This window comes from Corvus brachyrhynchos, unplaced genomic scaffold (genome assembly GCF_000691975.1).
Source record: "Corvus brachyrhynchos isolate BGI_N302 unplaced genomic scaffold, ASM69197v1 scaffold340, whole genome shotgun sequence".
Lineage (NCBI taxonomy): Eukaryota > Metazoa > Chordata > Aves > Passeriformes > Corvidae > Corvus > Corvus brachyrhynchos.
Genome location: NW_008235987.1, coordinates 852,917 through 879,077, shown reverse-complemented (window position 1 = coordinate 879,077; position 26,161 = coordinate 852,917). Strand labels below are relative to the sequence as shown.

The 26,161-nt window shown below is 48.3% G+C and overlaps 1 protein-coding gene across 4 annotated transcripts in view; it reads right to left on the bottom strand.

The window, feature by feature from the left end:
• RPTOR (regulatory associated protein of MTOR complex 1) overlaps nt 1-26,155 on the bottom strand; it is a 96,037-nt gene extending 69,882 nt beyond the window's left edge. For all 4 annotated transcript variants that reach the window (XM_017730244.1, XM_017730251.1, XM_017730255.1 and 1 more), the window contains exons 1-3: nt 25,810-26,155; nt 15,551-15,653; nt 13,408-13,490 (exon numbers count right to left, since the gene is read on the bottom strand). In XM_017730244.1, coding sequence (XP_017585733.1) covers nt 13,408-13,490; nt 15,551-15,653; nt 25,810-25,971 — 348 coding nt within the window. In that variant the 5' untranslated portion in view covers nt 25,972-26,155. The remainder of the gene's footprint in view (nt 1-13,407; nt 13,491-15,550; nt 15,654-25,809) is intronic.
• Between the last annotated feature and the right edge of the window lie 6 nt (nt 26,156-26,161).

The window sequence follows — 26,161 nt, the reverse complement described above, 5'->3', positions numbered from 1 at the left end:
TCTAAAACTAAAGTCTGTAGATCTCAATTTCCAAACTGCAAACAGATCATTTGGGCCTGGAGAAACACGAGGACAAGGAGCACGGAAAGGAGGGGAGGGAGCCTGTGAATAAAGCACAGTCTGAGTCCTCCTGCCAGCTCAGGACTCAGGTGGGTTTTAGGTATGACAAGAACCAGGTATGTGAGTAACACCCCAGCCCAGGTGCTGCTTTTTTGGTCTTTTTCTTTCCTCCCATCGTTATTCCTTTACCTTCCCTGTCAAGGTGCTGATTCCTTCCCCTCCAGTTCCCAGCAGCAGCTTTCCAGCACTAATGAGTGCAAAAGGTAACAGAGCCCAACCAAAACCCGACAGCTCTGTGGGGCTTAACCTCAGCAGCTCCCGTTGTACCACACACACCCCCCCACACTTTGGGCTGTTTTCCCCCGTTTTTATGAGCCATTGCCCAGTTCCCGAGCGCTGCTGGCCCTGACCACCACGCTGCCCTCCCTGCCTTCCATCAGGTGCTGGTGGCAGGTATTTCCTGCCGTTTGGCAAGGAGCCTGTGCCTCCTGATGCAATTACAGACAGGACACTCCAGCCTTCAGCTGGGTGATGCATCGGGAGCAGCAGAGCTGTCACAGCCCGGCCGGAGCGCCCTGACGGGCAGGCAGGGAGGTGCTGACAGGGATGGCAGCTGCCCTTCCGTGGGAATGTGATTTCCTGATCACCTCCTGTCTCACTGAACAGCTCCTGTCAAACACAATAACGTGGTGGCCTCATCCAGGACATTCTCATTATTCTGCTCACACAGGCAAAGTTAAAAGTTTTGCTTGTTTATTGCCACACTTCTGTGGAACACTCACTGGTTTATCCAAGCTTGTCCCTGCTCACTTGTGACAGTTAGGATGTTCTTTTTTAAGACATTTCACCGTTCAGTGTTGAAACTTCAGGACTGATAAAACACTATATTGATAAATTTGCGTGAGTTTCAGTAGAAAGAAGTTCTGACACCCAAACCAGGAAAAGAAACCAGTTTGGGGGTGGCACAAAGTGCTTTTATGTGGACATTACCCCTGTTTAATGCTGAAATGGGAAGTGAGATGGTGCCACTCCGAAGCCGTGGTGCCGATCATCCCCTGATGTCCCCACACAGAACGACCTCCCAAATTACTGTCCATTTGTTTCACAAGGGATTTACTTCTTTCAAAGGAAAAATGAACCACCCAGGCGTTCCCTGCTTAGCAGGGCACAGCAGTGACCTCTCCAACACGAGTCTGTCCAGAGGGGAAAAAACCCCTTCAGTGGATTCATCAGCTCCTACCCCACTGGAACATCAGGATGCACTGGCTGCAGAAATTCCCACAGTCCTTGGATTTTGAGCTTAAATTAACGGCTCTGCTTTGGAAACTTCACCTAATTACAGGTTTTCCTTTAATTTTTAAAGGGGCCAAGACACACGTCCAACCCTGAGGAGGAGCCCCAGGCAGAGGCCCCTCTCCTGAGGAGCCGGGGCTGCAGCAGCTCCGTGGCTGTGCCAAAGGGCTTTGCTGTCACCTGAGACACCAGAACTGGCTTGTCATCACCTCCCAAACTCGGCTCTGCTCACCTTGCCAGCTGCTGAGTCCAGGAAACTCAGCTCAGGATCAGGTCCCGTGAAAAGGAAGGAATGCAGAGTGCCAGAGGTGACAGTGTGAGAACAGGGGATTGAAGTTGCTGATGTTGCTCAACTCTCAGTGGCAATGGAAAGTTCTGGAAGCCAGGCCAGGCTCCCATCGACACTGGCACGGCCCAGCCCAGCAGGCAAGAGGCTCTTTCGTCAGGGAGATGGATTTCTTCCCCTTGAGACAATATGAGGATAAACCTATTTTCTCATGAAAGCTATAAAACTCCAGTCTTCCTCTTTCATTTTCCTGCAGCCCAAGACCTGAGTCTTTGTTCCAGAAAGACTCCACAAGACTCAGACCACAGCGTGTGTGTGATTCCACGCCAAAACCCCAACCCCCGGCGCAGCAGATACAAAGTGTATGAAAAATGTATGACAAATGTCTCTGCTGGCATCCAGAGCCTGTGCTCTTCACAAGGTATAACATCATCCTCTTCTCATTCAGCAGAACAAATCCTGAAGTCACTCCCCTTTTATCCCTAAGATACCTTACTGAATGTGTTCCAAATTTATCCACAGAAGAAACTACTCCAACATTCAGTATTTTATACTGAAACTGCCTTTTACACCTCCTTGCAGAAGAAGGATGCTCCTACCCAGAATCTATAATGAGATATAAAAGCTTTATTTGGCTGAAGATAGGGTTTTTTTAAACAGCTTCTGGGTGACAAAGAATCCCAAATGCAAATGGCACACACAAGGCACTGCATGTGGTGAGTTTCTGTGGTGGGTACAATAAATAAAATAGAGTCACTACAGCTGCAGTGCTTGAGGTTCAGATGCTCCCTCTTGAACTGCCCAGAGCAGCTGGGGCTGCCCCATCCCTGGAAGTGTCCAAGGCCAGGTTGGAGCACCCTGGTTCACTGGAAAGGGCTGGGACTGGATGGTCTGTAAGGTCCCCTCCAACCCAAACCATTCCATGATTCCATACCTGCAGGACATGGACAATCCACTGGACTGGAAGGTTTCCTGTCCTGCAGAACCTCGGAAAGCAGGGCAGGGCAGGATTTCCTGGAGGAACCCAGTCCCACCCCAGTGATCCCAATGCAGAATCCATCACCTCCACAACCTGGGCCGTCCAGCCCGTGGCAAAGCCTCCCCACGGTGGATCCCAAATGCTGAGAGGCAGCGAGTGCTGCTCTGCCCTCATCCTTAGCAACACTTTATCCTCACACAGCCAAATCCCAAGGACCATTCCAGGGTGCAGCTGCCACTTGGAGCAGATTTGAATCCCGGTTTCCAAATGCAGAGAAGACGCTAAACCTGTGACGCTGCCATGCACGCAGCCAGCCTACTTCACATGATTTAATTAAAAGGAATCAAAGCAAGCTAATTATTCCAAGAGAGGGGTTTTTGGAACAACGCCCAAATTGGAAAAACTGAAATACAAGAAGCCTGACAAAGAAGTAAGTGGTTAAAACCCAAGAGGAATGCCACCAGCAGCTTCCAGGGCCAAGGGTGGGCAGGTTCCACACCACCTCTCCTGGCTGTGTGTCTGGAGCCCAGCACACAAACCCATCCCTGCTGCTCAGGGCTCCAGCTCGCTGCTCACCATCCCTGGTGCTCCATGTGCCACACCAATGCCATGGATAAAACCACCCCAGACAGAGATGTTTCTCAGATGCTTGGAACACTAAAAATCCTGGATTAAGTTTTCCTTTAAGAGAAGAGCATAAAATTGAATTAATTCATATTCCACTTTTCCGGAGGCAGCTGCCAGTTTGATGCAACGTGTTCCTGAGAGTGTCTGGAACAAACGGGGGCTCAGACGCATAAAACAGGCACATGTATGTCAAAAATTCACAGCCAGGGTGAACATGTGGTGCCACACAGCAAAGCAACACCACTGTATTTTACTTTTTAAATCTCCTGAACACACTGGAGCATCTAAACAACAAACAGGAACAAAAAAAAAAAAAAAGGAAAATCGAGAATAGGATCAGACAATTTCAGCAAGCTGAGAAACCCAGAGCTGGTGCAGCCATCCCCAACCCCTGTGGGTGACACAGAGCGAGACCCCCCTCCCAGTTCCCACAGCCCCATCCCATCTCCGGGAACCAAAAAGTATAAACTAAATTAAGTACTGAATTACTGAACATCACCTGTAGATGTTTAATCCCTTTGAAACCACCTGGGTACCAGGAAAGGGGAAAGCAGGAAGAATGACATCAGTGTTTAAAGGAATCCAGAGGAAATCCAGGCTGAGCTCTGTGCTGGGCATGTTGGTGGACTAATAATAAACAAACAGAACCATGAACATCCACTTTGGGGAAGAGCCCATTCAGCATCTCTAATGAGAAGCCAGACTTCTCAAATCAAACCCTTATCTTGTAGAGTTTTCTAAAGAAATCAAAGAGCACGGAGATGAGAGGAAGTATCTTTTTGATATAAGCCCATTTGGATTCCCAGAGGATATTCAGCAAGATCTCAACACAGATTTGGAGGAAAGCCCATATACAAAGACTTGCTGATAAAACAGGCAGGTGGGGGAGAATCCCTAATTTTGTCCATGGAGGGAAGTCTCTGGGAAGCTCCAAGAGGATCTGTTATGCAGCCTGGCTCATCCAGCACATCAACAAACACTCCTGACAGGGAGGGGCAGGAACACTCTGCCTGCTGCTGGCAGAGGCGATCCAGAGGCACTGCAGGCAGACCTTGCCACGGGCAGGGCTCAGCAGAGCTCTGGAAGAGGATTTTCACCACCAGTTGTTTTATACTCACTGATTTCTTTTCCATAACTCCATTACTACAGACTTCTCCCAGTGTTCTGTCTCCATGTGATGCCAGGCTGGCCTGTTTCCAGGCCTGCTGAGGGGGAAGCTGTTCTAGTGAAAAACTACAGACTTCACTCACAAACAAAAATACTTTGTTCTTTGGTTCATCCAAAACGGTGATTAATAACCCAACCCTGCAATTCACTGTGATTTCATTTTAATACTGACTAAACCACAGCTCTTTTCTTGCATCAAAGGAAGATTTAGAATCCTGCATTTACACTGGCTTTGGAGACACATCAAAGGACAGACAGATTTAGAACTGCACATGAACATTTTTGGGTTTGCACAATTCCACAATAAACATCCCCCCCTCCAGGACACAGCAGTGCCAGGACAGGATCCCTCCCCAGGACACAGCGGTGCCAGGACAGGGCTGTCCCCCTTCAGGACACAGCAGTGCCAGGACAGGGCTGTCCCTCCCCAGGACACAGCAGTGCCAGGACAGGGCTGTCCCTCCCCAGGACACAGCAGTGCCAGGACAGGGCTGTCCCCTCCAGGACACAGCAGTGCCAGGACAGGGCTGTCCCCCCCTCAGGGAGCAGAGACACAAGGTGCAGCACGAGCCTGCTGTGAGATAAGCCCAGAGATAACTGAGCACTGCAAGAAGTGACTGCAGTTCATCCCCACTGTCCATCAATCACAAACCCAATCACCTCAAGCCCAAGCTGATATGGCTACAATAACTCTCAGGTTGGACACATCATTCAAATACAAATTATTCTGAACCATATCCACAGACTCCAAGCTTCTTAATTTCATATTAAAAAAACCCCACCACCTCCTTTTAGGTGTTTTAATTTTAAGCTGCGGGCACATGAAATTACCCTGATGCAAATTCATGAGGATTAGGCCAAGATAATAAAAACTGCATATTTAAGTACAAGGGAGTGTGCTGGAAATCCCAAATTGACGTTGCAGGCAGCAGCTTAACCTGGTTAACACAGGCCAGGAGAAAACATTACTGATAAAATTATTACTCATGGCTAACTTGAAAAATATTAATTACAGTGAAGACAAACTATAACTTAGAGATGCTTTAATTTAAATACTAAACTAGGCCAAAGGGAGACTCTTGCCAGTCTGAGGCAAGTCCTCTGCAGGTATTTGGGTGCATTTCAAACCCCTCTCCATCTCCCCTGTGCTAATTCCCTCTGGAGCAGCCCAAGGCTCCTGGGCCAGCTGATGCCAGGACAGGATGGTGGCTGGAGCCAGCTCTGAGTGTGGCACATCCCCTCCCCTGCCTGGAGCCAGCAGAGTGGGGACTTTACCTTTCCTCTGCAGAGTCTCTGACCTTGCTTTCAAGTCCAATGTGAAATGAATTCCAAAGTACCTAATCCTCACTGTGCAGACTCAGGATCCAATAACACTTCCAAAAAAACGCCTTTGAGCAGTTTGTTCATGAGAACTGATGTTGACAGGGAAGACAAAAATCAGGACAACCAACCTTGAGTTGCTGCTACAATACATCCACGAGACAGGTGTGTTCCTCAGCAGTTACAAGCTGCTTCACACTGCAGGTTTGTGCCTAAGTTCACAGAAATTCCATCCACCAGCCTCCCCTGTTTGGTACAAATCCTTCCCTCTCTGCTCAAATAACCATTCTGAGAGGGCTGTGTAAATAATTGCTTACTTTTAAACAAAGGGAATTGTAAAAGAACTCAAATCTGCTTCTCATATGGCAGATCTGCACCCTCAGCCTGGTGACAGCTCCATGGGTCACATCACAAGGTGCCCTGACAGGATTTTAAGTACACCCCAGGTCACATCTTTCAAACCTGCTTAGTCAAACAAGGTAACTCCTAAGCATCAGTGTCAGTTTAGTTCCATTCCTTCTCTAGAACCTCCGTTTTAAGAGCTCTTTGAAGTTTCAGGCTGTGCATCTTCTTGTTTCTTAAATATAAACTTGGATATTACTGGGAGCCCAGTTGAGGCTGCAGGACCACAAACTGGTGAATTCTCAGACTGGGTGTCTTTATACCCTGGCCCGAGTGCATTGTGCTCCAGGGAGGAGCTGCAAGGCTGGGGCCTGGCAGGGCAAGAACTTCATCTTCTCAATACTAAATAATTGCTTCGTAATTTCAGTTCTCCTCTGATTGCAAAGTAATTGCTTAATGAAGCAATTTTCTGATTAGAAACACCTTAACGAGTCAGGAGAAGGAAAACCAATCATTCCAAGGTTTATGCTTTGCTAATCTCCACAGGAAAGGAGTTAAAACCAAAGCATCTCGGGCTTTTCTCACTCTGCCTTAGAGGGGAGCAGGAATATAAATAAAATGTCAATCGTTTCCTCTGTTAATCTCCAAGTTTTGCACAAAACTGCTGGTGTCTGTTAGCAAGAAGCTCCCAATGCAGCATCCTTTGCATGTCCCAGTCTCCAACCACTGAATCCCCTCCAGTGGATCCAGGTGCTATTTAGTGGATACAGAGCAGGATGCTGCCAATGGATCTGCAGGAGGCTCCTCCCTGTCCCCCATGCCAGGGATTCACCACTCCCCACCCAACACAAAGACAAGGTGTTTTTAAATAGGTCACCCAGAGCTGGGTGGTAATTACAGAATCATGTTAATCAGCTTTGCCAGGCAGAGCTGCTTTTCTCTTCAAGAGCCTTTTCATATCAGCTCTTTCTTCCCATCTGTCTTGGGGTGACCTTATGATGTGTATCCCATATCGCTGCCTACGCCCAGAAATTAATTTTTGTGCCTTTCTATGCCTCTAAACTGAGCCTGAGAGGGGGAAGGAAAAAACTGAGCAAAACTTTCTCAAAGCAGTTTGCAGCTTGTTCAAGGTCACATAAAGATAGCAGGTTTTTTTTTTCCCCAGCTGCGGCAGGGGAGCGAGGAAGCACCCGGCTTGCTGCTTTCCAGTCAGCTTTTGGCCAGTTGTTTCAGTTTCTTGTTCTCCGGAGAGAGAGACTGAGAGTTGGACTTTGCTTTTCCTTCTCTGGAATTCCGGATTTTCTCCCTTTTCTACTGGACTGCTTGATTGCTGTAACATCAGAGCACATCGGGAGGACTTTCCACCGGGCACAGAGGGCCTGGCCCTGGGCCAAGCCCCAGCTCCGAGGAGACCAAAGGGAAGACTTTAGCAGTTTCCCAGGTTTTTCCTCTACAGCGAAAAGATTTTACCATTTAGCATTATTTTCCTTTCCCGTGTGTTTGTTAAATAAATAGTTTTATCTTCTTCACTTTCCTTCGAGGAAAATTTATTTTTTCCCGAACCTGGTGGGGGAAGGGTGGTTGTGCCTTCTCTCAGAGGATATTTTTCTAAATTTGGCCAAACCAGAACACCATCTCAGACAAGCCGACATCAATGGTCACAGAAAAATACCCTCAAAAACACAAATCTTGCTCCCTGCCAATTCTGGCCCCATTTTGATGACAAAGCACAAACCAAAACAGACATGAAGTATAAAACATGTGAAATGATGTTACTGTCAGAAGTGTGGCGAGGAAGTGTGGAAGGCAAGGCTCTGAACACAGGAGTTCAAAATTAGCAGGAGTTCAGATGCTGGGTGATCTCCTTCACTCGAGCACATCCTGCCCACAGAGCTCCTGGCTTGCAGCAGGATGCCAAGACCCACAGCATTTTCCCACTAAACTGACTTTGCAAGTTTGCTGACTTAGTTCCAGAATGCCAGACCCTGCTATCTGCAGTGCATGAACAGCTCAGTTCACAGAACAGCTTAATGCCACTTCCTGGTCTCTGCAGCTTCTGAACACGCTTCCACACAGCAGTTCACGCCTGCAACTATTTTTTTCCTTTTTGTGACTCATTTTTCCAGGAGAATCTCCGAGAAATCAGTATTAAGTACACTACTGCTGCAATATCACAGTTTCCACTTTCAGTGGTGCGTTAAAGATTTCTCAGGGTTTTTCTTCTCACTATCAAAAGCATTAAAACATGAGTTGTACGCAGAGCTGCAGCGGGGTACACAGCCGATTCCCAAATCCTCCCTTATCCCTGCTCTAGGAGCCCTTCCATGCCCAGCTGCTCCCAGTGCAGGCAGGCACAGCAGCAGTGCCTCCAGGGGTGCTGCTGCAGCTCCGGCTGCAGAGCTCCAGGGATCCCGGCTGCGGCCCAGGAGCTCAGGACCGGCCGCTCCCCGTGCTCGCTCCCGGCAGCAGCAGCAGCACCAAGGAGGTGCCCCAGCTCAGGGGCTTCAGCACAGAAGAGCAGCTGCACTGCAAAGCGTCCTTGGGGCTGCTCTGAACCCAGCCCTGGGCTCGTGCTCTCCTCAGCCAGGCCATGGGTGACGGAGGGCTGGGATGCAGATCACCTGGAGAGCCACCAAAGGGAAAGCTACAACCACTGACCTCATTTTCTCCATATTCCCAAGGCATTAAAAAGTGGGTTTCATCCTTCACCACAGCTGAAATCTGTGCGATTCTGGCCCAATGACCGGTGCTCCCAGAGGGGTATTTAGTGAAACAGCCCCTGGATGACAGTGACACTCTGACCACGACAGCTCTTCAGACAGAAGAACAGGAATAACTGAGTTTCACAATTAGACTTGTTGACTGCACTTTTCTTTTTTTCCCCTGAAAAAAACCCTGCTGGTTTATGCTGAAGACAGTTGATCTTTAACAAGACAGCAAAGGATTGATACAGCAGAATTTTGCAGAGCCTGAAATAGCTGCCAAATTCAAGAGGCTGTTGGGAAATGAAAACCAACAAACATAGTCCTCTACGGAAAACCTGGTTTTGTTAAACAAGGTCACAATGTCTTTTTGTTGTTTTTTTTCTTCTTATTCATTTTTTCTTACATGTTCCTCCATCTGCAGCTATCTCCTACTGGAGACCAAGTACCAGTTTTCCCATGTTCCCCTTTGGAATTCTACAGTATTTCTTCTGCAGGAGCCATTAGTATTTGCTGTTGTTTCAAAAGAAAAACCCTACAGAAATAAAGGAAAAGTATGACTCACTGAGAGACCAATAATTAGGTCATGTGTTCAATTAGTTTTCATGCTTAAGTAGTTACTCTTTAGGAAATGCTCCCCCTTTGATGTGCAGCAGCAACTTCCCAATTAATTAGGCAGAAAAAAGCAATGAAGGAATGAAACCTCAGACACCGAATCAAAGCCCAGAGATCTCTAATGAGGGGAACAACAGCATCAACAACCGACAACATGCACTAAAAGGTAGAGGCTTTCAGTGATCCATTTCAAGTATCTTGGCTGTACTTCCTTTGAAATTAGGAGAAAACTGTTGGGAAGCAGACTAGAAGAGAGGGAGAAGCAGCCTGTTTGATCAGAAAATCACTGTTTCCTTGAAGGCCCGCTACAAAAGAGGTAATCTATCCATATTGTAGGAGATGTCTCCTCAGAGACCGTCACTCACTGGTGCAGGCAAGAGGCATCACACAACGGGTGAGACTGGATCAGAGAGAAATGGGAAACTCCTTTCTTCAAAACCTGCACAAGGAACAGAAGCAGAACTACCGTGTGCCCATGCCACCCTCAGCAGGGATGCTCCAGCTGCAGGCATTCCCAAACACCAGTACTTGCTTTCAAGCCACCCTTCCCAAAGGCTTTCTAAAAGTTTATTTAATCTTGTCTTCTAGATTTCCCCAGTCCTTTCCCCATCCAGGATTTTCATCCCATTCACAGCTCACAGCTCTCCTTCACCCCAGGGATGCCTGCTCAGGTATAATCCATTCAGCTATAATGAAATCAACTCATTCCAGGAGAGAATTAAAACAGCCCAAATGACTCTCTTAGCAAAAAAGGAGGAAATTGAGAGAAGAAAAAGGGAGGAAAAATTGTAGCACTTGAATTTAAAAATCAATACTGTAACTGACTTTGTTTTATTCAGGCAAGTGGGTGTAAGGGGGAAGATTCTTTGGGATGTGATGTCTCAAGCCCTTGGCCTCGCTGGTGTTGGTTGTTGCACAGAGGGTGCAGGAGCCCTGGAGCTCCTGGTCTGGAAGGGCAGGAGGGGAGTGGTGATGGTAAATCACTGCCTTGCCCAGAGTCAGTCCTACAGAGGCACAAACCTCTCACACTCCATTAAGCTTCTTCTCAGAGGACGCAAAAAACCCCAAATGCCACAGAAGAAGGAAGGCCTCTGTACAAAAGATCCCAGTGAAACAGCTCAGCAGGACCTCAGAACAGCTGGGAGCCACGGAGGAGTTGTGTGTCTGCATCCTTCCCACCTCTCCTAGGAATGGTTATGAACTGTGGGTTTTGGCCTCCCTGGCAAGACTGGGAAAGTTCATCAGTGAATAAAGGACAGAGCTGCAAAGAGCACCTGGTGCAGGAGTGCCACAGGGATCTGTGCACCAGGAAAATGCCAACAGAAGCAGCAAAATGGGAAGCGAAGGAGGAAAAACTCCTGTGGGTGTTCTGGTCAGTTTAAAGGGAGAACCTGGTCAAAAGCCAGAGCTAACAAAGAGGAAAAAAATCTGTAATTTCATGTATATTTAACAAGCATATACTTCATACCAGGTCCTGAGTTATGTAAACTCTGCCTCACCCAAGCCAAGCCTTTGGCTCCGCAGCCCCTTCTCCACGGCACAGCCACAGGGATGGAGGCACAGGGCACTGCATGGCCCAGGGAGGGCTGGGAGCCAGGGCACGAGATGGCCATCAGGAGAACCAGGGGGAACAAAACCTGGCACCCTTCTAAGAAGGCAGGCAGCAATTCCATTCCGAGCTCATCCCACAGGTTCTGTACAGGGATCAGTGCACACGGGGTGCTTCCACACACAGTGCTGGGGCTCAGCTCTGACAATTCCAGCCTGGAGGGTGCAGAGAACTCACTCCTTCCAAGTAGTCCCTGAGCAGCAGAACACCTTCATCCTCCCCACGCAGCTCTGCAGGGCTGCAGCACAGGGCCCAGGGCCCAGCTCCACTGATAAACCGGGACTTGCAGAGCAGTAACTCCTGCTCATAAAAACCCCCACGAGCTCCTGCATCTCCATAAACCATCCCACTGCAGCAGCACTCGGAGTTTGCAGTTCATTAGTCCTGTTTTCAAAGGCTCTTGACTCTTAAGCTAAGGCAAGTCCCTGCCTTTGCAATGGCACAATGTGCAGGGCTGCCAAGAAACAGAATTTACACCCCAACAACGGGGAAGTATTTGCTGCTCCCTGCCAGCACAGAAAAGCCGTGCTCTGGCTGGGCACCTGCTACAGGGCTGCACCTCACACAGGCAGGGTTCTGCAGGGGGTACTGAATGGGGGTCAGCAGCGGAGAAATCCCATTTCAATATGATCAATTCCTTATCTAAATATTTTAGATACAGAGCATGCGAGCAGCCTCCAACAGAAACTCCAAGTATTTTATTCTGGGCATCCGTTCCCGGTGCTCCCCGGTGATCCAGGCCCTGCCACCAGCCAGCCCAGTTCCACTCAGCTCCTCCAGCCATTCCCAACCTGCCACCCGCAGATTCCCAGACCAGAGGAGCAGTCCCAGGGCAGGTTTTCCCCTCCAGTCAGGCATTACCGGGTCCTGGGCTCTTCACTTTCACTCCCTTTTCTCCTTCCCTTCTCAGCTGCTTAAGCAGCCCCTCTGATCCCTGTAATTGAGTCTCTTTCCTGATTACCCTGAGGTTTAACCCCTTCCCTGCCCAGTGAAACTCAAGCCCCAAACCCAAGGGAGTGTTAGTGTAAAGCTGTCTTGGTTTTCCTTCCACTTTTTCACCAGCATCTCAATTATCTCCGCAGTGAATTGCAAGAACTCTTTACTCCTTCAGAGAACTCTTTATCAAGACAGATGGAGCCCACAGCTCTGTCATCTCCTACCCTCTCCCCCAGTACGATCTTCATTTGAGAACTGTATGAAATGACTGAATATTGCTTAACTGCAGGATTTTGCAGAGGAAACAACAGCTGAAGTGGTTTTTACTCCCGCAGCACACAAATTTATGTAGCTACACAACAATAAAGCAAAGTCTTAAATTTAATCAGAACAAATACTTCAAGCAGTGGCAAGCTGATAAATTATTTAGAAAGGGGCTCAATAAGACCTGGAAGGAAATATCCATCAGCTGTGCAGCCTGGGAGCTTCCAGAAACAAGGAATTTTCATGCTTTACCCCTTTTACAGTTTTCTTTCAGCTAAGGTGTTTGTATTGAGCAAAAAAGGGGATGTTTGATCAGAAGCAGCCAAGGGCTGGCTGGCAGCAATGCTCAGGACTGGTCACACAGGGGTCATCACTGCCAGCACCCACTGCCAGCAATTAGCACCACTTGTGATTTCCCAAGGAGGTACTGATGAGGGGCAGCTCCTGTGGAAGGAACTGACAGCCAGGGAATATCGGCTATTTCAGAAGATTTTCATGATTTGCTCTTTTTTCAGACTGCCTGGTTTTCCCCAAATTGTCTTCCTTCCATCCACTCCTCAACCATTCCAAGCCCCCAAGAAACAGACAAAACTGGATGTATCAGTATTTATATGAAAGCTCTAGGAAATTCAATAACATTCCTATTCTACTGCAGACAGCACACCAACTTCTCTTTATTACTGCAGAAAGCTCCAGAGCCCTGTGGAGTGCAATAAACCAGGACGTGTTTGCCTTTGCAATGTGTCAGGGGCTGTGGTTTCCTGCAGGAACCAGGGAATCATCCCAGCTCTGGGATTGCCTCCACCAGGCCCACGCAGAGAACCTGCTGCTCCTGACCTGTCCCCCCCTCCCCAGTACCAGGGACTGATACAGAGCACAGGAAAGGGCTTGTTTTCACCTTTGCTCCAGGATGCTTTTACTCTCCTGTTTGATTTCAGGCACTTTTTGAATTTTCTGCTAAATTCTTGGGCTGTCGAGATTTAAAAGTTGTCAATGTGCCATGAGGAAAAACGCAGAAGGAAATCCTCTTGTCTTAGCTGTACACTAGTACCTGCCATAAATGCTCCAAGACATAAATACGCTTAGAAACACTTCAGAAAAAAGCCAACCAGGAGCCTGAAGCTCAGAGGAGCAAAGGCTCCGGCAGTGGAGCAGTGACTGCCCAGGTTCCACAGCAGGGAAGCCCCAGGAACAGCCAAACACTCACCCTGGGCTGCCAGTTCTCGTACTGCTTCTGCAGGTTGGCCCCGATGGTCTCCAGAGCTTTCTGAGGCCCCATGGACAGAGGATCTGGGAACAGAACACACAGGAGCATTTCTCACCCCAGCTGCATCACTCAGGTCACTGAGGGATATTTTCGTGCAGGTTCCTTTCATTATCAACTTCAAACCCATAAACACCTTGCTCCTCATGGAATTTACTCGGGGGCAACGCCCAAAAATTCTCCCCAAATTCTTCAGTCCAACAAAAATCCCGTTCCATTACAGACTGTCAAATGTGGAAGATTTCTCTCACTGAGCTGCTAAACACAATTTTGTTTTGAAAGACAGTAGAGGCATTACATTTGTTTCTTTTAATAATGAAATCAGGTTTCTATTGTAAATAATGACAAGAACTCAAATTGGTTAAATATTTGATGACAAACATTTTCTGTTGAGGAATGCAAAATCCTGCTCCATTTGCTTCCCCTGCTTCAGAGACTGTGTGCCATTTGTAATATTTAAGAAGTTAATTTCATTGCTAGATAATTACCACAATCCATACATAGCAGTACAATTCCAGCCCATGTGCTTTATTCAAACACCATGGACATATAATTAAACAATTAACAAGTTTTTTTAAAAAAAACCCTACAAGCTAATATTTTGCTATTTAATATCAATTATTTCAAAAGCACTAAACCAGATCGATGAAGGGGTTTTTTTCCCAATTTTTGCAAATATACTTTCGTTAGAAACAAAATGTAATAAAGTAGGATAAAAGCAGGATTTTGAGAGTTATTTTTCCTTAAGGAATAAGAGCACGTGGAGGGTGCAGCATGACCTGCACAGGGCTCTGCTCAGTGGCCATTTGTCACCAGGGGTGACCAGCTGTGACCCCAGCTCAGGTGTGAACAGCAGCAACTGCACCCCAGAGAGCTCCCCAGACCCTGCACATGTGGCACAGACATTACTGCACCCCCTACTCCCTGCTCCGGAGACTGATGGGAGGAAAAACATCAGATATTTCCCCAATTATCTTTTTCAGAAATTTCAAGTTGGCTGGAAGTGGAAGGAGCACTTGTGTACACAAACACACTGAAAATTTAATTACAAAACTGCATTCAAAATTCTCTTTGCTAATGATAGGCACTAATGACTTTATTTAAATGACTCTGCAATGCTGCTCAGCTCGTGTACCAATGAGACATCAGGGCTGTTCTCTGCACTGCTCTCAGGTACCTGTTTGTGCCTGCTCAGGGCTTTCAGCTGCTTTAAAGTCATCAGCGTTTCTGGGTTAAAAACCTGAGATGCTCTGATTCACAAAGCAGGTAAGGAAAGGTTAGAAAATCTTCAGAAAGTTTTTTAAGAAATGCTGTTTGTGCAGTGATTAATTTGCTCCTGGGGCCTGTCTAAGCCCCAAGCTGAGGATTACAGTGCCCGGCGTGGGACGTGCTGCAGGCTGAACATTCCCAATTCCTAGATAAAAAACAAATCTCTCTGAGAAAGCTTCTGTGTACAAGATAGTTCCTTCTAATATTATTTCAGATTTGTCTCATCTTGATAATTAGACTTTTTTCTCCAAAACCAAGGGAACTTTTAATTTCTTCACAAAAAACCCCCTAGGAATTTAGTGCAATGCTGCATGGAAGTAGCAAACCCAGGTGTTGGAACTGCTGGCAAGACATCCTTGGGAATAATTCCAGGTCTTCTGAATGATTCCAGTTAAAACAGCCCTGGAGCAGCTACCTCAAAACACAGCAAGGTGTTTCACAAACATCACTGCTCTGCTGGGTGAGGCAGAGAAGGGGGATTGAAAGCTTTGCAGAGCCCAGCACTCTGAAGGTGTCTCTGCTCAGAGATTTCCTCAGATATTCATAAATCTAAAATAATTACAGGAAAGCAAAGCAGCTCATTAACAGCTGCTTTTCTCCACGGTATCTCATTTCAGAACACAGCAGGTGAGGGGACCCATGGCAGCTGTCAGAGCTGGACTCTTCATTAACCCAGATAACAATCAGATCCCAGGTTTCCTCCTGCTCAGCCCAGTTTCAAGCCCTGGGAATGCACAACTTCAGGATGAACCCTACACTGTGACTTGGGGTTTGTGAGACTCAGGGGAGCAGGAGCCTGGAGGCTCTGGGCACTCACCAATCCAGCATTCCAGGCGGGCACAGGGAGTTGTTTTCACCACGTCCGGGGGGTCCACGCCAACATTGAGGCACAAAACTAAGGCAACACTTACAGTCTTCATCTGCAAAGACAGGCAACAACACAGCTCCTGAGGGCAGGAACAGCAGCAACTTCCACTGGGCTCAAACTTCACCGCTCCCTGAACTTCTGCAGGGTTTTACCCAACCTCTCTTACCTGCTCTTTCATGTGGACTATTTTAAGCGAGGCCTGACTGATGAAATTTTTCATATTTTTTATTAGAACAGTACTTAGACTCTATGTTACTATTTTTGTTATTATTTCCAGAGCTCATTCTTCTCTTTCTGAGCATGGAAATAGACACCAGTGAACTTCTGCTACTCAAATTAGCCATTGTCCATCTGAAACACATTATTAAAACATGAGACAATGCTATTCAGGGGCCCTGACCAATATTATAATGCAGTGTGTGATCTCTAATATTGAAACTAAAAGAATTACAATGGAAAACCCCCAAGTGACAAACAAAACCATTAAAAAAAATAAACCAACGAACACACACCAAAACAAAGACATTTAGTGCATTTTTTATTTTGTTTTCTTCACGTGTTAGTTTTCCTGGAGAGCCCTGTGAGGAGAAATCCTGGAGTGGCTCCAGCTGCTGCTCCACTTCCCCCTGGCACTGCCCAGGCAGCACTTGGGGTTCTCCCACCTAGGCACCACAAATGCACCCAACCCAAGCACACCCAGCCTCACCTGGGACCCCAAACCTGCATTAAACCAATGACAAACCACCTTGGCCAGCTACAAACACTGCTCAAAAATTATCACATCACATCTTTATGGGTTTTTTCTAGACTCCCCCATGCCAACACCTAAGCCAGAGGAGGAAAACAAAACCAGTGACGAGGCTCTCAGTGATTCCAGGCATTCAGGGCTTGCCTGAAGCAAGGCCACCCACATCCCCACTTCCCCAGGGTGCTCCGTGCAATCCCCAACAGCAGGGAAAAAAAGTCCCAAATTTCACACTTAGAGAAAACCCTAGAGCCACATCAATGTGTAATTTATACAGAAACTGGAGCAGCCAGACACCACTCACACCGCAGAGAGGGGACAGGCTCTACACCAGGACAGAAATCCTGCAGTGTTTCCTCACTCCCATGGCCATGGCAGGAAACGTGGAATAAAAAATCAGCAAGAACTGTGGTTTATGGCTTCATCCCAAACCATGTTGCTGCTAACAAACCCTGCAATCCTGTAGGAGTTCCTCACACCAGGAATTACCACGGACTAAGCAAGCACTCCCCAGCACAGAGATGAGAAGAGGGGCCTGAACAGGAATTCCCTGATCAGGATTTCGCAGGGGCTCCCAGGGAGTGCCCATGGATGGGGGGGAGATGCCCACAGCCGCAGTTCAGCACAGGGACACGTGCTCTAGAGCACTTTATCAGCCTTAAGGACAACCCACAGTAAAAGCAGAGCCACTGGCAGGACCAGGGGCAGCTGCAAGGTGTGGCTCAGTCCTGCAGACCCTTCACCACCCCGAGCAGCTCAGAGTGTAAGAGCACCCAAAACCACCACCCAGAACCACCTGAGCACTGCCCTGCCCACAGGGACACCTTCCCAGCCCCCACATGCACTGCCAGCTCCCAGGGCCTCGGGAAAGCCAGGGAGCTGCAGGGTGTGCAAGGGCAGGGTGTGCCAGAACCATCACACACTGCCACACATGCACTGAACACCCCCAGGGAAACACAGAAAACTACACACAAAACGACTTATTAGACATGGAAACACATAAATCATTCTTCCAAGAGAAAGCATCCTGCCAAGCAATCTTCTCCATCTCATTTATTTATTGTTTCCCATTTGCAGTCTAATACTGACTTATTTTTCAGTATTTTGCTGGTAACAGCTGATTGGTGGCTTATGCTGAACAGGCTGATATTTATTTTCCATTCCCAGGTTCGGGGTTTTAAATAAGTGCTTCTCCTGGAAAACTGACAGCAAACCCATGAGAGGCACAGGAACTGATCGCAGAGACAAATGGGGTGATTTCCCCTCTGCCTCCTCCCCCAAAGAATGTAAAGCATCACACTCCACACCATTTCTAACTGCTAGCAGGGAGCACATCCTGAGACCTACAGCTCATTCCTCTCCCCTCTGACAGCTCCTCCACATCCACCTCCATCCTGAGGGTGAATCAGAGAATGGCCTGGGTGGGCAGGGACCTTAAAGCCCATCCTCTTCCACACCCTGCCATGGGCAGGGACACCTCCTTCCATTCCAGGTGGCTCCAAGCCCCCTCCAGCCTGGCCTGGAACAATTCCAGGGAGGGGGCAGCCACAGCTTCCCGGGGCACCCTGTGCCAGGGCCTCACTGCCCTCCCAGGGAGGATTTTTTCCCCAATATCCCACCTAACTCTGCCCTCTGGCAGTCTGAAGCCAATCCCCCTTGTCCTGGCACTCCATCCCTTGTAAAAAGTCTCTCTCCATGTTTCTTGTCAGCTCCTTCAGGCCCTGCAAGGTCCCAGTGAGGTCACCCCAAAGCTTCTCCTCTCCAGGCTGAACATTCCCAGCTCTCGCAGCCTTTCCTCCCAGCAGAGCTGCTCCATCCCTCTGCTCATCCTGGAGCCTCCTCTGGGCTCTCTCCAGCAGCTCCAGGTGCTCCCTGTGCTGGGCCCTGGGGCTGGGGCAGCTCTGCAGGTGGGGCCTCACCTGAGCACAGGGGCACAGGGGCAGAACCCCCCCTGCCCTGCTGCCCACGCTGGGCTCAGCCCAGCTCAGGGGGGCTCTGGGGACCAGTGCATATGACTGATGAAAAAAAAAAAACAACCCTGAGCCCAAAAACCTAATAATGCCACTTCTAAACTCTTTTGGAACACACCAGCAGAAACTTCACAGCATATTTAAAGCTTCTTAATACAAGCAGTATGAGGACATTCTCATCTGTCATTAAGACAGTGGAAATTTTCTTTTCCCCATTTCAGGAGTATATCCATCAGAATACATTTCCATGGATTTTTGTCAGAATTAAAAAATGAAGCAGAAGAACATTTGGCAAGTTTGTAAGAAAACCAATATCCAAAATGCTCTGTCAGCAAAGGCTCAAGATCAAACCACAGCAGCTCCTGCTGTGGGCTCTGCACTTTGGAGTGTCATTTGTATGTTAAAAAATGGGATACAACTCCCAAGCTTGTACTGCATCAGATTTAAAGTGATTTAATAACTCCGGGTCAGAACCTGCAATACTTAAATGGCAAAATCCACTCGGTCAAAATGCTCTTCCTGAGACATGATGGCACTGAATTCATCCCAAAGCCCTCAGAAATGGGACTCAGGGCGCAGAGGGAGTTCTGTGTCTGCTCGGAAGAGAAGGTGCATATTAAAGCATTTGACACTAAAATTTACATCTTATGCTAAAGACCTTTCAAAATATTCCTAATTCATCTCTTATTTCATTTAGAGGCCAAACAGATCTGCAGGTGAGTACAGTGCAGTATCTGCAGGTATTTTCAACTAGGAAAGAACCATTATGTTCGGGGTTTGATGGAAAACGTGAAGCTTATCATCCCAGGGAGCCCACCTGATCCCACTGGAGCATCCCTGAAAGTGATTCCAGGCCAGGCTGAGACAGAGACACCCATTTCAGCCTGAGTGAGAAGAGGTCTGTAACTCAGTCATAGAACTGCTTTATATTCTAGTGCAAGTAATACCAAGAACAAGTCAGTGCATTTATGAGAAATTCTGCATTTTGTGGTACATTTCAGGCTGGACGTTTTAGACCCCATTAATATTTGATTTTTACACTGCAATTTGCAAGCTGAAAACTTTCTGCTTAAACATTACCCAGATGAGCATTCAAGTGTCAGAAACCTGCCTGGGTTTATGCCAGTGAGTTCAAATTGCTTCTGGGAGTTAATACAAACACAAGATTAAGTCAGCATTAAACATGAAATATATGCGGCTACATTATTTTACAGAGATGAGGATGAAGTTACCAACATTAAATACAGACACTGGGACAAATTTCCAAATTCCAAATCCTCATAGGAGTCTCATTTGAAAACCCTCACTGGCCAGGAGGCCCAATCTCCTGCTTGTGCAGGAAATTCATTCCCTTCTTGAAGCCTTTTTGGGACATTTTTCTCTACACACGTTCGCAGATTTAATACAAATCTCTTCACCACCGGGCAAACCCAGCGAGGTGTTCCTCAGGTAGCTCCTGACTGTTGGCTCCTTTGGAGATGTGCCACGAAATGTTTCAACAAGGACATCTCCAAAGAGAGCAGGAGCAGCAACATTTAACAAGAGGAAACATTGTTCTCCCTTGAGTTCAGTTCCCTCTGCCACACCAGAAGTTCCTGTTGGCTCTTTGCCAACCTTCCCGATTTGCGTTCCCAGCTGAGAGGTGACAGCTGGTGACATCTGCCCAGGCATCATCCCCAAGGCTCCGGCACCACATCCCGCTGAGGAATGCAGGTCTGAAACCAGCCAGAGAAAAGGCTGAAGGTATTGAACAGGCAAACAAACCTTAACCTTGCACTCAATCACACAACTGCACCCAAAACCAGTGCAAGGCTCCTGAGGGAATGATTCCCAACATATCCCACATGGACACGACTTTCCCCCACGCAGGGGAACAGAGCTCCCTGCTGCCTCTTCAGCTCCTGTACCACTTGCAAGGTAAAGCATCTAAAAAGAAGAGCTTTCCGTTTCAAGGAATTTTTTTTAATGTAAAGTTTAAGATAAACAAACTGTTATGTAAAAAAAAAAAAAGTGTGCTTCTCCACAGCAATAAAAGCAGTAGAATGCAAAGAACTCCTTCAAGTTAACATTAATAATTCAACAGCTCTGCAGGTTGTCTCCAGCCATCTGTAGCCCAGAGTGGGTTCCTGGTGTGCCAGCCTGCTCTAGATTCCTCGATCAACTCCGCCTGAGGGCTTGTTTTCCTCCTCTAACCTCTGAATTCAGCACTAATACTCTGAACTTTCTTCAGAGCTTTATTGTGCCCAACGTGTTCGTTTGCCCAGTGAAGGCAGCTCCTACACACAGTTCCAGCTCCTCACAAAGCACACTCTGAACTGCTGCCCTCGGTGTTCACTTCAGAAGCACTTCCCAAGCTCGTGGCTGAGTTACTGCTGTCAGTCATGCCCCAGCTATCCACAGCCACTTCCTATTCACCTGCTCTGGGAACAGGGAGCAGCTCCTCTGTGTGACAGCAGTGACATCCACAGACACACTGTGGCCCTCAGAGATCCAAGGTGACCGTGTGTGACCCACTGTGCCCAGGGTTAAAAACGCCAGACTGGGGCAGGCTGATCCTCTCTGTCACAGCGCAGCAGCCCAACAGTGCCTCCCAACCACTCTGGGATGCTTAGAACCAAAATGGTGTTTCCTTCCCTGTCAATCACTTCTCAAAAAAAATGAAAATAACAGAAAGCAAACATTTTACTCCTATGATCTTTGCTTTCTTTATACAACCTGCAAAAGAACCGACAAGAGGCGTCTTCCAGATGTCATTCCCATTTATCTGTGACAAGGGGTTTCCTCCTCGCTCTGTATTCCTGCAGGCTTCTCCTCACCGCTCCACGGCATTCCCACTTCTGTCTAGCACTGGCTTTAAAGGGTGTCCATCTTCCCAGGCACTGACTGAAGCAGCTTCAGATCTTCCTTACAAACCGTTCCTTCAAACCATTCCTAGACGGCCCTCTCAGAGCCTCCGGGAGTCAGTAACTTGGGATGCACACGGAGCGTTTGATCAGGAGCCGCCGCCTCGTTTGAGGAATCCCCGAGCCACAGCCCACTGCTGCACGTGCAGGTGACTCCCTCGAACAGGAACTTTCCCCGGTTTACAGGAGAGAGCAGCAGAAAACGATCAGGACAATCCCAAGCCCATAAATTCAAGTGAAGTGTCAGGCTGTGTTTGAAGGCAGCCGGAACAGAACTCACCCACCCCGTCCCTCCGAGGGCTTTCAGCTCCTTCCTGTGGCTGTGCCACGGAGAGGAGAGGGCACAAACCTTGCTGCAGCCTATGCTCCTGCTGGAGGCTCTGCCAGGCAGAGGGACAGCCACGAACACAGGGCTCCATCCAGACCTGGCTGTTCCCGCAGCCTCCTCCTCTGGGCACTACTCCTGCTCTCCACTCTGCACAGCACTAATTACACTAATTACACCTCCGCTCCATCCCTACCCAACAAGAGCTGGAGGTCACCTTAAGGATCAATCAATAAATACAAATACAAAAATAACAATACTAGTGAGGCTGCCACTGGCAGAGCCTCTGGGACAAGGAGGTGAAAAGGAACCCTTCAGCCCCCGGGCCTGTCACCCACCACACCCCACACCACAGCCTCACACTGAAGGATGTCATTAACACAAACCCAGCCTTAAGTACTTCATTAGATAATTCGTTGACAGAGGCACCAACAGAGCGTTCTTTAGAGAGGAACAGAGGGACAAGACAAACATCAAATGTACTGGTTTATCAAATCTGGCAGTGCCAGGTAAAGCTCCGAGCCCCAGAGGGATCAACAACCCCTCAGTCACCCAGGCTCTGCCAACAGTCACCTCTGGACAGGCCAGGGGCAGAAGGTCAGCACAGCACCGAGCTGATGAGCACCAGATCTGAGAGAAAACCACAGCCAAACTCCCCAGAAAACCCACCCAGCCCACGGGCCCTGGACACTTCCATGGATTTCCTGGGCAGGCAGGTAAACTCTGCTTGTCTGAATTAAGCACATTTGTATGCAGTCCTGCTTTAATCTGCATTTCCAGAGAAACCTAATTGTGGATTCCTCTTCTCATAAAAACAGGATTTAATTCTCACTCAGCAAGTTATGAGGCAGCAGGAAAAAAATGTTGAGGTAAAACTATTACAATCAGCTTTGTTGCTCTCTGCTTATCTTAGAAATCAATATAAATACAGCAAATCTTAATTTAAATATTCTGAATTTAATAGCAACTTGTCAGTAAAACCTGGTGTACTTGGAGTCTTTTTCTTTAAATCAAGTTATATGCTTTGGTTGCTACTGAGGCTGGGAGATTTAATTCAATACACAAAGCATAATTCCAACCCTCTTGTGTTAAAAATATTCTTTAAATAAATAATAGATCAAAGCAGTGTCACTTTGATGGCATATGCAGTCCACGGAAGGGGGAGAGGAAGGATTAAATGTTTTCAGAGCAGCCCTCGTGGAGGAAGGGGCGGGGGACACCAGTGAATTCTCACTTATTTTCTCTAGATTTACCACTCATTACTCTGCTGATTTGATTCTCCCCTTATCAGAGCTCTGCCTTCTAAAGAACCTTCAACTTCATATAAACTCTGGGGTTTTTAGAGCAACAAAGCAAGACGAAAAGAAGAGTCATTCCACTCCCAAATCTGTGAATCACTTCCCCTAACTGTAGTAGAGCTCGGATCACTCCCCATGACTCCTCGATGAATAAGGCAAAATCTGCCACTGCCTGGGGCTTTCATGATTCACAGGGGAAAATGCCACAGATCTGCCTGCACTGGGACTGACAGAGCCTTGCTTGGGTCGACCTTGGAGAACTTCTTCATTTAGAGACAGGCTGGGGTGTCTAATGACAGGTAATGGTCCCCAGCCTAGGCTGTGACAAGTTCATTTATCAAATTCAAGGTAATGAGATGTTTTCCACCCTCAGCTCACAGCCGGAGGCACATCCCCTCCAGCCCTCAGGGAACTCCTGCAGCAGCATCCCAAAGGTAAGAGCACACCTGAAGTCCATCAGCCCTGGCTTGTGGAAAAGGGAGGCAAGAGACAAAGGGAGCTGCAGAGAACTGGGGAAGGGGACCCAGCCTCACACAGTGGGACTGCAGGGAAGGAGGGGCTGGGCCAGGGGCTGGAGGAGCAGATGGACACTGCGGGTCGTGGGCACTGACAGGGCTGCAGCAGCACTCGGGTCACCGGGGGACAGTGCTGGAAGGCAAGGAAAGAGGAGGAGAGGAAACTTCCTGAAGACAGCTAAAACAAGAAGTAATTAATTTATGATGCCAGAGAGCAAAACAAAGCAGTTCAAGGAACAAAAAGGGGAAAAAATCAACAGCCCACCAGGTTCCACCCTGATGGCACAGGCTGCCAGGTCACCGCCCTCACACCACCACTCCACACTGCTCCATAGGAAAACCCCACAAACCCCAGGTTCCCGGGTTTTCCTCCAGGTGCTCGATTCACTGGACAAACCTGTCACAGCCCAGCTGCCACTTCCAGCCAGGCCATGGGAGAACAGCAGCATGAGTGAGCTGCCCTCCAGCCTCTGCTCACGGACACCAGGTCAAAGCAGATTAGATTTTATGAACTATTTTGCAGGATTAGCCGAACCAAGCTTACTGGGTGGAAATATTTAACAGACATCACCCATGCAGCATTCCAAACCCCATCCTCACCCCCTTCCCTCCCCAGCTGAGGTTCTACATTTGTTATCTCACATTAAGCACTCAGGAGACAGCCAATGACAGCTCGAAAGGGGAATAAAATACAAGACATAAAAAACCACTGCTGAGATTTAAAAGTAATGAGCTTGAATCAGCTGCTCTTCCTCTCTCAGGTGTCTTTATGTGCTTTTGGTATCTTCCTATGCAGCTGTTCTCAAACAAAAAGTAATTACACACAACAGCAAGTCTGTCCCAAGGATCCCTGATCCAGCTGCCCAGACACAAGCGACACCTGAGCTGCACCACTGGCCCTGGTACGACGTTATTTGGCTCAAGCTGACAGTGAAAGCAAAAGGAGTAAACTGAAAATTCTAGATTTGCTTCTATTTTCTCCTTTTACAAGAGTCAGACTCAGTATCTTGGAGAGTGACCCAGGGCCCAACCCCACTGAGCTTGTTCCCAGAGAGCAGCAGCAACAACCACAACATTCATGGCACAGGAGAGTCCCAGAGGAGGGAACTGCAGCTCCACAGGGGTCAGGGAGCAGGAGCTGGGCTGTGATGTTCAGTACTGATAACAAGCACCTGAAACATTCAACACCAACCACAGAGAACCCCCAATCAACCCCCTGAACTCGAGCTGCTGCTGCACAAGCTATTGATCAGCCCACCCGAGGCAAAGTCATTCCCAAATTAGAAACAGGCAACTCTGCAGATCAGGAAATAAGGGAATAGGAAGCGTCCCAGAGTGGCAGAGGCAACTAAAATAGACAAGCAAGCTCATCACACCTCCACAGTCTACTGGAGAGAGTCTCCTCCTTGCCAGAACCCTTTGGAGCAGAGCACCCAGCGTGGTGTCTGTGCTGCCTTTAAATCACACCCAAAATGCCCAGTTCAACCCAGCAATGATCTGCCAAGTCCCATTTTCAGTGCACGATTCTCCTCGTGGGTCAGAACTTCTGAGAAATACAATCCCCACTCTGGGAACACTGAGACTCAGGGACAGCCTGGTCATGCTGCCTCTGCAAAGAAATTACAGCCTGGAGTTTCGGAAAGTTACTCCATCCTATCACAAGGGGATCACAAACATAACGGAAATCCGGTCACCAGAAAAATTCGTAAATATCTATAAACACAAAGGTATGGGTAACACAAGACCTGTGAGACCCAGGGAAGGCTGGAACCCAAAGCAGGTTCCAAGAACAGAACGAGTGGAAATGGTTGTCTAGGACATTTCTTAGGTGCTTTGTTTGCTCTTTACTGAAACCTTTCGGTTGGCACACACATGCAACAGAGGATCCCAGACTCCCAGCTGGGACGTTCCTCTGTCACTCTCAGTGCTGTCAGTTTAACATACACCATGTCCTCAAACACAGGAGAAGCTCCTGCTGTAACACAGGAGTTCCATCTGAAAACTATTTCCCGCCTCCCAAATCCCACAGTCTCTGTTTCTCCACACACAAGGACACCTTCATTCCAAATTCCACATGTAGACAGCTCCAGACAGCTGCAATTCCTGCCCCTATTGACCTGGTGCCTGTCCCATGCACCTGCTGGGCTGCAGGGCTCCTCCTGACCTCGTTCATCTCATTGTCTTGCCTAAAACACACCAAGTGCCCAAGTTTCATTTAGAGAGCTTAAATGATGGAGCTGCTCAAAGAGCCCAGTGCCGTGAGCATCGAATCAGTACTTCTGACCCATGTGCAGGTCTGCTTCCCTAACTCCACATGAATGGGACACAAACTATCGGATCAACACCCAGTGTTTCATCTGACAACAGCTCAGCGCCCTCTGAGCTCTGACTCCCTTTTCACCTGTCCCCCGACTGCTCCTCCTCCAAACCCCATCCTGCCCTGGAGCATTACCCGGTCCTTCATCCTCCAGCTCTGAGCCAAAGACTTGGAGCCTTCGATCTTCTCGCAGTGCCTTTTCTTCATGAAGGCCAGGGGCAAGTTCCAGTCCGTCAGGTCGGACTCATCCTCCTCCCCGAGCCCCAGGAGAGGGGACTGCAGCATCTCAGACTCCATGGGCGGGGAAGCGCCGGGCAACAGGTGAGCAGCGATGTCCAGCCCGGCACCCAGCGGGGCCGGGGGTCCCTCCGGCCGGAGGGGGGGAGGACGGGGCAAGGGCAGCGGGGCGCGGTGCTCCCCGGTGCGCGGGTAAGGACGGACCCGGGGCACGCAGCGCCTTCACCTGGTGCAGGCAGCGGCCCCGGCC